The 14108-nt window shown below is 48.7% G+C and overlaps 1 protein-coding gene across 2 annotated transcripts in view; it reads left to right on the top strand.

Moving 5' to 3' along the window:
- The window catches only part of USP35 (ubiquitin specific peptidase 35), a 35992-nt gene that overhangs the window by 11007 nt on the left and 10877 nt on the right, over positions 1-14108 (top strand). For both annotated transcript variants that reach the window (XM_019530423.1, XM_019530422.1), the window contains 4 exons: positions 3305-4001; positions 4750-4885; positions 10430-10559; positions 13144-13245. In XM_019530423.1, coding sequence (XP_019385968.1) covers positions 3320-4001; positions 4750-4885; positions 10430-10559; positions 13144-13245 — 1050 coding nt within the window. In that variant the 5' untranslated portion in view covers positions 3305-3319. The remainder of the gene's footprint in view (positions 1-3304; positions 4002-4749; positions 4886-10429; positions 10560-13143; positions 13246-14108) is intronic.

Genomic DNA, 14108 nt, shown 5'->3' with positions numbered 1-14108 from the left:
GCACCTCTGTGACTCCGTGACAAGTCCCATCATGGCCTCTCCACTGTGCTGTGTATTGCTTCCAAACATCTTGCCCTCATCATCAAGGTACATTATTAAAGGCTTTGGACAGGGCCACCTTTCATGCCTGCCTTTCTCTCACTCCGACTTCATGGCTTTGCCTATTCATCTGGAACAAATCTTAACGTTTTCCCCTAAGAAATGGGCTATTGCCCAGTTAGAAAGGGACAGGAAGGGATGTTTCCTTCAAAGCAGAGGTATCGCCCACCTCGCAGCTGCTTCTGCTAGTGACCTTCCTTTGGTGTCCTCAACCAGAGGATGGAGGAAGAGGCAGGGAGCCTCCCTGGCCCCTCTCCCAACACAAGGATTGTTAAAACACTGGATGGGGTTAAGTCCAGTCCCTGCTTGCAGGCAGCCATATCATATTGTTTTAATAAACTGGTCCAACTCCATTTTTTTTTCTTTTCTCTCATGACTCCTACTGGAAGGATCTCAGACCTACACTCCCCTGGTGTTTAGAAACCTTCTAATTTCCAACCTAAATATATTCATGGCCACTTCATATGCATTTGTTCTTGTGCCAACATTGTGCTTTTAGCTACTGTTTACTTCCCTGATGTATTTATAGCCAGCAACTTATCTCTTCCCAGCCTCCATTTTTTTTTTTTTTTGCTGGACTAAGCAAACCATGTTCTTTTAGTCTCCTCCTTGTAAGACCGGTCCTTTGTTCCTTGGTCGTCATAACAGCCTGTCTTTGAACCTGTTCCAGTCTTGTATTATTTCCTTTTTTGCAACACACTCGAGCAGGATTATGCAAGGTGCTTCAGGTGAAGTCCCATCAGGACCTTGTAAAATGGTGCTAGCATTTCCCTGTTGCAACTGGAAATGCCTTGTTAGGTACATCCCGGATTGGATTTGCTTTTTGCATGGCTGCATCTTGCTTGTAGCTCATCGTTCTCTTTTGCTGTTTTGAATTCATGAGCACCACTAGGTGCATATGCTCTTGTAATGTTAAATCTCATCCCGTTTCCATTACTCTAGTTCTCAAGGACATCCAGGCCTCCCTGTGTGATATTTTGATCCTCCTCCGTTTTGATGATACCTCCCAGCTCTGTGCCATTGTAAGATTTCATTGGCATCTGCCTTTCGTGACTTTGGCACAAAAAATAGAAAATATGAAAAGAAGATCAGTCTCAATCCTAACCCACGAGGAACTCCACTAGTAACCTTCCTCCAGTTGGATAGTTTCCCTTCGACTACAACCTATTGTCTCTCCTTAGAAAAGAACCTTTGAACCCAACCTTGTCTGCTTTGCAAGTCTTGTGCAAATTCCTATCTTGTTAGTAAGCAGAAATGCCTATCTTTAATCTGTGAAGTCAGCTATGTCTGCTGTAATCCAGATTTAGCAGATATAAAACCACTAAAAGATTTAAAGTGACCCTGACCTGACTTCTCTTTAACCTGTGTTTCTCTTAACTCCTGAATTCTTCTTGCCTGTGATCATAATCTTGCCTGCTTACTTCCTTTGCCTCTTCTTTTCATGTCCACTCTAGCCAAGCAGATGCAAGCAAACACTAAAATATGTCACCATTCAGCATCTTAAGCAGTCTGCAGTTGGGTTGGGTTGGGTTGCTTCCATCATGGATCTGTAGCTTTCAGTGCTTGCCTTGGACAAAAATGAATGCTGTATCTGGGTGTATGTCCATGCTCCACATCTGGATCTCGGAAGTAGTTTGTGAGCACACAGGACTGGAATGTCCTTAATCTTCCATCAGTCTGGCGCAATAGCGCCCAAAATGTTTTAACTTTTATTGGTGGTGTGTTAATGTCCCTAGGACTGTACACTTAACAGCAGATCACCCCAAGACATCAGCTTGTTTTATCATGTGTGTGATTTGCATGCTGCTAAAAGCTAATGAAGACTCTTATGATCAGCAGATGCCCCCCCCCACATTTCTAGAGCAAGCAGCTCTGGGTTTCATTGTTGCTGAGAAATCGAGTGGCCCTAGCATGTGGCATAGGGACTACTGGACATGTCCTAACTGGCCATGGAGTTGTATTCACTCCTACAAGAAACTGTGATCTCATCTCACTTCCTCTCACCTGTGCAAGCTCAGGTGAAGAAATACGTGCAACAGATCTGCAAGAAACTGATGCTTGCTTGGCTTTTATGCTGAAGCCTACCAAGGCAGGTAGACTGGAGATACGGTGCGAGTCATTGGAAGCCATGCAGAGGAGCTCTGGGGATGACCTGTAATGGCAGACTTCCAGGCACGAACAGAAAAATGCCTCCAGTTGTGGGAGTCAGGAGGCTGTGAAAACCTAACAAAGGGCATCTCAAATGGGGTATGTTTTGATCAGTGTCAGCACAAACTTCTCCTTAAGATTCATGTCTGGCAATCTTAATATTCTGGAACGTAACCAATATGGAAAAGAGTAAGAGACCTTGAGTGACAACAAAGACTTTTTTTTTATAACACAGTTACTGGAGCTGAGCTCCAGGGGTAGAAGTGATGCTGATGGTCCTGCAGGTGAGATCTTTGCAAAGCTCTCCTAGTTCTGGCGGCTGGCCCAGCTATGCTCCGCAAAGGCATCATGTGGCTTTGAGATACCTCTGCAGCATTATGAGGTCTTCGTCGCAACTTGGAGCAGTCTTGTGTGACTACACAGCAGCTCTCCACAGCTCAAAGGGGCTGTTCCAGGAAATGGTGTGGATCTCTGAATATACCTCCTGTACAGCTGTGACAGCAAAGGGTTTCATAGGGCCAGGTGATACTATCCCGGTGGAGGAAAAGTCCCAGGGAACCAGGTTAGGACAGATTTATTGCTCCTTTATGCTGTTCCAGCAACACAAAGGCTGTATCTGGTCTGAGGATTAGTGCCCAGATCTCTTAATCGGCTCTGAGCTGTGCCTTTTTATTTCTTGATTTAACACTGCGTTGCACAGGGGAATAAGCAAAGCTGTTTGCCTCTGCTGTGACTCTGTGAGGAAAGGTTAATACATGTGGGTGAACCATGGGATAGGGGAAGCGAGCAGATTACCCCAACGCATCAGCTTGCGTTAACATCAGAATTATGTGCATGTGCGTGACTTCATGGTAGACTTTATACGTTGAGGTATTTTATTATGATGAGGCTTTTATCTGTAGATTCAGGCCCCTAAACCAAAGAAGCCTGACTTCCACAGGAATTGGAGTCCAGTCCTCCTGAAGTCAGTAGGGAACATGGGGGCTCAGTGACTTTGGGCTGTCAAGGAAAGGCAAGGGAGTGACTGAGCTAATATGCCTCTGTGTCACTATTTCAGCATCTGAAAGCAAAGATGGATAAGATCCTGGAAGCCGTGGTGATGTCTTCTTACCCCAACAATGTGAAGCAAGGACTTGTGAGACGGGTCATTGAGGCAGCAAAGCAGCCCATGGATAGCGAACAGTGCTGGTCCATGCTGGAGCTCTCCACCAAGCTTTACCTCACAGGCGACACCAAGTACAAGAGGGAGATCGGAAAAGAGGTGTTGGAAGTTTATGGCCACTACCATCCGGAGGAGTTTGAAGAGTTCTTCAATGTCCGCTTCCTCTTGAGCCTCCTCCAGGAGGGCTATGGGCCTCTGGGGAAAAGGAGCCATTATGTGCTGGATTACATCCACCTCGGGCTGCAGTTCATCTTGGACAGCCCGTCAGCTAATGATATTTTCAGCCTCTTGAAGATTGAAGTGCTCCGGAAAGTCTGCGAGAGGCCCGGACCCAAGCAGTGCGCCAAGATCGGTAAACTCCTCATGCAGCATCCTCAGTGCATCCCCACCGGCAAGCACCAGGTCTTGTTCTGCCAGCAGCTAATACGGTGCATCGGGCAGTTCCAGTGCATCTCGGAGGGTGAGGAGGAGATCATGGAGTTTCTAGACCACGTGAACAAAGTGAGTGGACTGCTGCAGAAAATCTGGAGAGCTCAGACGTCCGCCATCCTCCCATCCCTAAAAGAGCTCTTCACAATCATTTCTTCAACAGGTAAAAAAAATAAATAAATAAAAGGCTCCTTTGAATAATGACTGGGATAAGCCCACCTTTTAATTGGCTTCTGAAATGCAGCCCCCTCTGGTTGCTGAAACAGGTAAGCATGCTGCCAATGTAAAGGCTGATGGCTAAGAGGCCTTCATGGTATTTGAGAATATCTCCCTCTTCATGGCTGGCCCCCAGTGGGTGAGGGAGCCTGCTACTTCCCCGTTGTTCATGGTGTTCCTTTGCTTCAAATGGAAATGGCTTGTGGTTTGAATGCTGCTGGGAGCTGGGTCCTCCTTGCTATTGGAAACCTCACCCTTGGCCTTTTCCCTTGCACGGTGCAGATAAACCAGTCCTGTCCCATTGTGGCTTGCATAGAATAATTAGCAAACACAAAGGTAGCATGAATTTGAGGAGGGGTCAGAGCAGCTGGTCTCCTGTTGGCCTTTGGGGTGGGCTTCTGCTTTGCCAATACCCAAATCAGTAGATTGCTGCCTCTGCGTCTGCCTTGTTCCTTGCTCCCAGAGTGTCTGCTGTGATCGTACATAATATCTGCTATTGCTTGAATGGAGTTAGGAGCCAAGGGATCCTTCTAGGAGGGACAAACATTGACTTGATGGTGCTCTGCTGATCTGTATCATCATCTTTTAGCTAGACAGGATTTAACCTTTAAGATAGAAGAATTCCCACCCAGACTGGATTTAGGTGGTGACTAACAACTTCAGTGCTGGGTTCTCTTATTCATTTCTTTTTCCAGAGGAGCAGGAAGCTCCATCCAATGCCTTGGCCAGTGTGGTCCAGTATGTTCCTCTGGAGCTCATGGATGGCGTCATCAGAAACCTAACCAATGATGACAGCATAACCGATGCCCAGATGATGACGGCGATTAGTAGGTAGGAGATCCTGGAGGTGTAGGTAGGAGACGCTTCTGAAGGGTCCTTGTGTGTCCAGAGAATGACCTGGGCATCAGTAACTTTCAGATATTCACAGTAGTTTCATTCCAGGACTCTGGTTTAGAAAGGGACGCTTCTTTTTTTGGTGTCCTATGCAGCCCTCATATTGTGGGCATCAGGAGTGCAAGAAACATTTTGATAACCTTCTGTGTAACTCTCCAACAAGGGCAGATCAAGGAGGGGAGCCCCACTTTTTTTATTCCTGCTCAATCCAAATTTTAAAACCAACTGCCTGTGAGGGGCAGTGGCATTTCCCATCGGGCAGCTCTGAGAGAGTCAATTGACTTCATGGCTTATGATCATCTACCTGAGTCCTGCTAATGTCTTTTTCTTCCACAAGCATTAACAATCCTCCGTTCTTTTTAATGGCCTTGGTACTTCACTATTCAAACCATCCTTTCTTCTGCAATTTTTCTGTTTTGTTGGCTATTCCTGGTAATGTCTCTCTGTTATTGCACAGCCTGCAGAATGCTTATATCTCTAGCTAAAAACTTTAACTTGGGGTGTTTGTAATATTAACTCAGGTATAGAAATAACTGACAATGAAGCATTGGAAACACCAGCGAGATGTACAAGAATACTAGATTTTGTCCTGTGAATTTGAGTGAGAGACAAAAAGTGGCCAAAATTGCCTAGTTTCTTGTGTTATGTTTTTTTTTTTAAACTTTTTAATATATTATCCAGCGAACGAATGCACATTCCAATAAAGTTTTATATTTTTTTTTGCCTTGATATTAACTGAATAGTATACTGCTAACCCCTTAAAAGCGTTACTAAAAAAGCTAGCTTCCCTTTTAATTGGAGAGAAATGTGTTATGTTAAAAGTGACGTTGCCTTTCACTACATGCATCTATCTCCCTTTTCAAAATTCTAGATCAAAGCATTCAGGACTTTGGGCTGCAGAAGCAATGTTTCTAGAAGCGATTAGGGACATTGGGTGCCCAGCTTGGGACAGCTTCACGACTCCCAGTTTTCAGAAAACGTTGAGAATCCATTCTCTGAAAATCAGCCCCTTCCAATAGCCTCCAGCTGAGCACCAAAAATGTACAGAAATGCCTAACATAGAGGTCTGTAAAGGAACATAATAAAGCAAAGCTGTACTGTTTCCTATTTCTACTTGCAGTTGAACTCAGCTGCATCCCATGTGCAAAGGGGCTTCTCTGGTCTGTTAGATCCTCTGTCTGAATGCAGGACCAGCATTCGCCCTGCTGTCTCCAATCTGCAGCACTGTTTGTGATGACTGCCTGTGTCTGGACCAACTGACTTGGGAGCTGGTCCAGAATGCAGTGAATGAGCCATATTGGCTGAACCACACTGTCTGACATTGTGTATACGTAGTTCAGGGAGGGCAGGGGATGTGGCCTTCACCCTGGCGACACCAGACATCCTCTAGAGGCCCATGTCCTAGGACTAAACTCTTCCCCACCTGCTTTCTTCGGAGCTGCTTCATTTTGTGGTCTCTCACTGGGGGTACAGACACATGACACATCTCTACAACGACTTAATTTGCAGCCCTTTGTTCTTTTCACTGTTTCATGTTGCCAGACTTGCTGATGAGTGGAGCAGACTGTGGGCTGCTTTTGCAGCACTTCAGCACTGGACAATGTAGGAGCAGATAGTAAGCTGAAACAATAGTTACCTGTGGGGGTAGGCAGAGGTAAGATTTTGAAAAGCGGGGTGTAGGAGCTGTGGCTGGCACTGCAGCCATGCTGAACCCCCAACACCTTGTATGCTTTTGCCCTCAGTGGACAGACCCCCATTGCAGTAGCAGCAGCAGGGAAATTTTTTGAGTCTCTGAAGCAGGTACGTATCCCCCCACCACCAACTATCAGTACCTGCTCCCCTTCCTTCTCAGTCTTCAACAGGCTTTGCCCAGGCTGCAAACTCTGCCAGTAACACATCTGGCTGCAGGAAGGGGGGTCCTGCCCCCTGCTGCCACTGTCCCTGGCTGTCTTGGGAACATGAGAAGCTGCTCCTGCCCTGCCGCAGCCAGCAGCTATCCAGGGTGCTGGGCTCAGCTGGGAACAGGAGCGGTGGTGATGCAGGAGTTCTCCCTCCCTCCCTCCCTCCCTCCCTGTGCATGCTCTCAGCTGGTAGGAGACACTTGAGGAGACTGGGCAGGGAGCAGGTACAAGAAGGGGGACCTCTTGTCACTGCTGGTGTTCCCAGCCAACCTGGCTCTCTGCACAGCTGCTCTTTGCAGCTGCAGCTGGTGGGGGTGGAAAGGGGGATGACCTCTGAGGGCAGATGGGGAGCAGGGGCCTGCATGCTGTCACTGCTGCTGAGCCTGGCACCCTACACAGCCACTCCCCACAGTCCCCAGCTATCAGGGGTAGGAGCATCTCTAGAATTTGCCACATCCCCAGGTCAGCTGGGGACAGTGGCAGTAAGGGTGAATGGGTATCCCCTTGTAGTGCCTGGAGACATAACTAGCAGGGCAAACCCTGCTGGAGAGAGAGAGTGGAAGGAGGTGAGAAACAATGCTGAGAGTTGGAGGGAGGAGGGGGACCTGTTTCACAGATTCAAAAAAGTCCCCATCTGCTGCTCTTGCAACCTGGACTTTGCAGGAACCCCAGGCATCTGGGCTAGTGGGGAACCAGAGCCACTGGTATATGAGCTACGCAGCAGAAGGAGGGGTGTGACCCCCCTCCATCACACTCCCCCTACCCCTGGGATAGTAAGCTGAAATTTCCTGGAGTTGGGGTCATGCAACACACAACCTGGGACAACCAGGGTATAGCTACTGCAGTTTTTTTTTTTAGAGGTGACTTTACACAGGGGGTTGGTGACTTATATTATACCAGTGTAAGGCCATATGCTGTGTGTCTGTTCCACCTTTGCTAGCATAAATGTGTCTAAATCTGGAAAGAGACAAGCTGCTCCCTGCTTTCCTCCAGTGCCTACACCGTCCCCTCTCCAATGCTTGAGCACAGAAGTGCCCTTCAGTAGCATGCAGGTCTCTTTAAACTTGCCGGGGTGGGCTCTTTGTGCCGGCTTCAGCAGTCCAAGACAAAGCCCTGGCTGTATTTCACTGCAGTTCCCGTCCTACATGTTGTTTTCTTTCTCTGCGTTGGGAGCTACGCCCAGATGCTGCCGTGGACGCTAATCGATAATTCCACTAAGAGCTCCAGCTTCTAAAAATAGCTGTCCCAAAATCAATTACAGCTTCCCTTTTCAGATCCAGTGCAAGGATGAATGATGATGAGTAAATGATTACTCACTGCTAGCTAAACATTAAGCGGAGCCTGGGAAACCTAATTAGACTCACTTAGGAGCTGTGGGGAAGTTTTGGTGGAGTGTTGATGGGTGCTCCTGCCAGCTACAGTAATGCCCACCCTCCCTTTTGAGTGGGACCACTTTGAATAACACCACAAACAGGATTTTTGTGCATCGGTGTGTGCACACATGGAACCATCTTGTCCGGTATATTTAGATGTGTACACAAGACCTTTAATCTCTGGGCCTGCGCACACACCATGTTAATACTGACATAACTTACTTAATCTTTGTACGCTAAATCATACTGGTGCCTGGAGTGGACAGATTACCCGTTTCCCTGGGGTAGCTGCTGCAGTAGATAGTACTATACCATTTCATCACCAGGTGGTGGTGGTGGTCTGTTTGCATTGAGCAAATGGTTATCTAGAGATATAAGTGGACATGTTATGGCTACACCTGACAAGGATTTTTGTGGGTGGTTTCTTTTATTGAATCGACTGCTCGGCTGTGGAAGACTTAGACAAACTTTTGGGGAGCTCAGTACCCTTGCTCAGGCGATATCTGAAAGCTTGTCTAAGTTGGTTCGATAAAAGAGATCACACATGCCTTTTGCATATCTCCTGAACCATCATGGCTACATCATCACTAACACAGCTGTCACTGTCATGTATATCAGTGTCGTTTTCCCCCTATGATTATATTCCAGATTTTAGTAAGTTAGGCTTTCTCCAATGTATGTCATGTGTCTGTCTCGTTTCTGGCAGTGTAAGCACAGGCTATACTAGTATAAACGTATTGTGGGTCCAGGCCTCCAAATGCTTTAGAAAGCTACTTACATAGAGCAATGTAAGGAAAACACATGGGGTGGGAAGGCAATAGCTACAGAATAGTCAGCACACCCTACAGCAGTTATTGGAGAAAGGGATACACTCACCAAAGACATTAGGGGCAAATGTCTCCTGCACACAGTGCCCTTGAGTCCTCTGTATCCCTGATATCTGATGCCTGCTGTTTTGATTTGTTCAGTGTGGCTTGGTGGATGATGTCTGTGTCAGATATAGGTGGTGCTATATTTATATGTGCCCACAATTTCAGAAGTACTAGCTGAATTTTGGAAGCATCAGTTTTTGAGAGCCCAACTTATGACCATTACAGGAGGGGTTTAAGGGGTGCTAAGCACCCACCATACCCACTGACTTCATCTAGAGGCACCTCTGAAAATCAGGCCTGCGTATCTCAAAGCTGGGCACCCCAAATTGGTGCCCACCTGACAAGCTAGGCCTATAGCTTGCAAAGTGCTCTGAGAGCCTTCAAGGGGGAAGTTGCAAAATCTGATTGTTTCCACTGCATCGAGACTGGCAGTAAGGGACATAGGGGAAGGATTATTAGGGGAACACTGACTCTTAGTGCATTGAGGGGTTTAGTATTTGTGTAAAGGAGACAGGACCTTATTTTATCTGAAAGATCCAGGAGGAGGTCCATAAAGCATCAGTCAGTTTATAACTGCATCATGTCAGCTCTATGGGTGCCTATACATGTCCCCCAGGGTGGGTGCTTTAATAAGAGCGGCTCTTGGGAGCTGCACCCCACACAGCCACTCCCCACAGTCCCCAGCTGTCGGGGGTAGGAGCATCCCTAGGATTTGCCACATCCCCAGGTCAGCCGGGGACGGTGGCAGTAAGGGTGAATGGGTATCCCCTCATAGTGCCTGGAGACATAACTAGCAGGGCAAACCCTGCTGGAGAGAGAGAGTGGAAGGAGGTGAGCAGCTGCACCTGCAGCTTCCTGTGTATTCAGTATCCTGCATTTCAAAATGGTGGTGGGGGCACTTTAACTAAACTACATTTGACAAACTTTAGTTAAAGCAGCCCTGTCACCGTTTTGAAACCGGGGATGCTGAATATACAAGACGGTGCAGCATGCTGGAGCTTTCCGACTAGTGCACTCTGGCAGGCCTGATTAATCAAGTCTAATCAGAATGTGTCAGAGCACGTGTACAGTTACCCTCTAAGCCTGATCCTAAACTGCTTGGAGTTGATGGAAAAGCTTCCCGCTCCCTTCAATGGATTTTGGATCAAGCCCTCTGAGTAGCCACAGAGCCAGCCTGGCCTGGGCCTTGAGTAAAAGCTGGACTAGTTTATCTGGGGTCTGTTTCTTTATGAGCCGTCTCAGAGTCCAGGCCAAGAGTTTTATTCGGGATAGCATTTAGATTGTGCATGGTGTATGTGATATGTACATATTTATAGCATTTGTTTGCTATTTCAGGATGATCGATTGGGTCTCTTGGCCTCTAGGGAAGAACATAGACAAGTGGATCATTGCTCTGTTGAAGGGTTTGGCTGCAGTGAAGAAGTTCAGCATCTTGATCGAAGTGACTCTTTCCAAAATTGAAAAGGTCAGTATGCCCTTCAGACATGCCCACGAACCAGACATCCTCCCGCCCTTTCCCCTTCAGAAGGAGAGCTGCCTCTGCTCTAGCTTGCAACTGGCTTACAATTAGATGTGTCGACATCGGTGCTGAATCCACCGGTTGAAGGGGCATTATAGAATATACTGTACCACTGGAGGGATCAGTGCAAGCATTTTCATACCACTGCAGGCTATACCGATATTATTCTGTCGCTGTCTGTGGACTGCTGGATTGAAGCCTGCTTTGTGCAACTTTCCAAACAGCGAGTCTTACCTCCAGAAAAGCATCACATGCATAAAAGCAGGAGGCAGTGTTGAGTGGATGGTATAGTGCACTGGGAGGTAGCACTGTCCTTTGCCTGACTCTCGCTGGCTCAGTATGTTATCTCAAGCAAGTCAGTTAGAGCAGCATTTTCTTCAGTGTGTGTGGATTTCAGAAACCTCAGGCCCAAGGTTGAGGGCCTAGTTTTCAGAGGTGCTAAAAACCTAGATCTTCTATTTCCTTCAATGATAGGGGGTGGTGGTACCTAGCACTACCTGAAAATCAGGTCCCAAACATCTCCAGCAAGACACCCCAAATCAGTGGCCACTTTAGATAATTTGCCCCTCTGTGTCAGTTTTCCCCATTTGTAAAACTGAGATAATTACTACTTGAATCTCACTACAAAAGTACAAAGCATTGTGGCTACCTGCCTGGGCTCCTGCTTCCTCCCCTCGCGCACCAAAGAATTGGAAAGGAACATCACATCTCCTCCTCTTGGTCTTAATTCCTTCTATTGTTATGGAGTAGGAATAGGCATAGCTTGTAACACCTGGGGGGTCTGGGAGCTTTGGGAACGGTGGTTCTGGGGGTTGTAGCCCAGCTTCTGCAGCCTTTGGTGTTGTCTCTGAAATTGTGACACGAGACTCTGGGGGATGTGGCTTCTAGCCCTCAGCTTGCTTTCAAAGCCAGTTTGTCTGAAGGCTTGGGAAGAGGCTGGTGTCTCCCATCTGGAGGCTTAGCCTGATGGCAGTGCCCGCCAATCTGAGCGGGGACGGGTTCACGACCACGCTAGGTGTGTCGCAAAGGAAGTCTCTTGGCATGTGAAGAGAGGCGTCAGGCTTGTACAGCTAGCGGATGTGGGCAGGCCGGTGTGCGAGGGGAAGGGGTCTCATAGGGCACACTGAGGAGCAGTATTGGCACGCTGGAAGCGTAGTATTCAGCAGCCCTCTGAGAGATGGGAGGTGTTGTCCTCCCCTTGCAAGGACGTTTGAGACATGGAGAAATCAAATGACTTGGCACGCAAAGTCTGTGGCAGGGTCAGAAATAGACCCTGGATCTCCTGGCTCTTCATTTCCTGGTGAAAAGCCTGGAGACCTTTCTGTCCTGGTCATGTACTGAATCTGTCCCGGAGTCGGCCCTGTGGCTGCCCCAGGAGCAGGGGGGGTCTCCTCAGCTTCCTTTTTTGTTAAGACTTCCCAAGCTGGGTCTGGGTCTCAGTGGCACGAAGTCCACTTACTCGTGGCTTCCCTGTCTCCTGCCCTGTCCCTTCCTTGGTCTTCAGTTTGGCAGGGGCCCTTCTCCATGCAATTCTGGACCCTAAGGCATGCTCCTTTCTTCCCCAGCATGCCTGCTTACCAAGCCAGCCTCTCTCCTGTGGCCCCCACCTTATCCTGGAGAGCGAAGGGAGGATAGTTGACACATTGGCTGAGCCACAGCAGGGTCCTGCAGTCAGGGGTGGAAGGCACCCGTCTACGGCCTTGTAGAGAGAGTAAGGAAACACTCGCAGAGAGGAGGATAACGAGCTGCTCCACTTTGTGCTGTGCTCTGCCCCCTGCAAGTGGAGGGAGCTGTCCCAGCCCCCATGTCCAGCAGTGAGAGAGCAGCTTCAGTCAGGCGATAAAGCTCCAATACGGAGGTCCCTTTCCTCTTGCAACTGCTGTCAAACCCTCCCATAGACTCGCATCAGTCTCTTCTCCTCTCCCTCTTCTTGCCACTCGAATCTCTTTATACAGTTAGGCCTCAGGTAGCATAAGAACCGCCTCCCCTGCTGCTCCTTGTGGGTAAGGCACTGCCCCAGGGCTCAAGAGAGCTGAGGACCATCCCTACGTCTGCCACAAGCTCCCTGTGACATGCGGGCAAGTCACTTCATCACTGTGCCTCAGCTCCCCAGCATTTCTGCTTCCTTTCTCCCACTCTCATGAAGGCAGGGATTTTCTCTTGGCAGCACCAAGCCCAATGAGGTCTTGGGCAGGCTGAGCTCTTTAGGCCACGCTCTTAATATTGGAGCCTTTCTGCTTGTTTGCTTCATCTTCCCGAATCTGCAGATATCCCCCATGTCCATGACCTGTCCTTCCTTCTCCCTCAGCTGTTGTTGGCTCTGATTCCAACTTTCCCACCAGGTACCAAGCAGGCCTTGCTTTACTTACCTTATTGGACCTGAGCAGACCAGAGAGCCTCCAGTGTCATGTAGAGGTGTCGCTACATGGGTTAAAGAGACCCTACGCCCCCATGTTTAATATTGTGCCTCAGCAGCATACATTGCCTTGCACTTCTGCCCTTCTCATGTGGTTTTTTTTCTTCTCTACAGGTCTTCTCCAAGCTGCTGTACCCCATCGTGAGGGAGGGGGCCCTGTCTGTCCTGCAGTACATGCTGCTGAGTTTCCAGCACTCGCATGAAGCTTTCCACTTGGTAAGGCTGAGTCCACACTCGCACCTGGAGGGTGTTGCACTGAACCCAGCAACGGGGTGTTTTAGTGAGTGGTGGAGCAAAGGTAGCCAGGGAACGGCCCGGGAGCAGGTACTCTCCAGGCCCAGTGCTCTCTGGATCATGGCTCTAGAGCAAACCCTCCTCCCTCTTTCTGCACACTCCAGACACCAGCTGGCTTCGCTGCCTCACTTCCAGGCTCAGGTGTGTGCTGAGTGGGTCGTTGCAAGCAGCACTCTCAAAGGCACCCTAGAAGCAGTGTAAATATCCCCTAGCAAACTGCTGCTTATGGCCAGGGAGTCTCCAGCTTTTTCTGGTTGCCAGGATATGTTCCTATTTGTGCACACACAGCCCAGCTTCCTTGGATGCCCTTCTGGCAGGAGGCACCCTGGGAACGAGTGCTGCTGTGTGTTTCATAGTTTCTAGGGTCGGAAGGGACCTGAGGAGATCATCTAGTCCGACCCCCTGCCGTGGCAGGAAAGAGTACTGGGGTCAAACGACCCCAGCAAGGTGTTCATCCAGCCTCTTCCTATACCCCCAGGGTAGGAGCCTGCACCACTTCTCTTGGAAGCTGGTTCCAGATCCTAGCCGCCCTGACCGTGAAGTAGCGCTCCTGATATCTAGCCTGAATCTACCCTCTGCCAGCTTGTGACCGTTATTCCTGGTCACTCCTGGCGGTGCTCGGGGGAACAGGGAATCCCCCCTGACTAGTTTATAACAGGCCACTAGATCCCCCTCAGCCTTCTCTTGTGGAGGCTGAACAGGTTCAGGTCCCGTCGCCTCTCCTTATAGGGCCTGCCTTGTTGTCCCCTGATCATGTGAGTGGCCTCCTCTGGACCCTCTCCATG

Source organism: Crocodylus porosus, unplaced genomic scaffold (assembly GCF_001723895.1).
Source record: "Crocodylus porosus isolate Cpor-Errol unplaced genomic scaffold, CroPor_comp1, whole genome shotgun sequence".
Lineage (NCBI taxonomy): Eukaryota > Metazoa > Chordata > Crocodylia > Crocodylidae > Crocodylus > Crocodylus porosus.
Note: the sequence above shows the minus strand (reverse complement) of the source record. Positions and strands in the feature narration are given on the sequence as shown.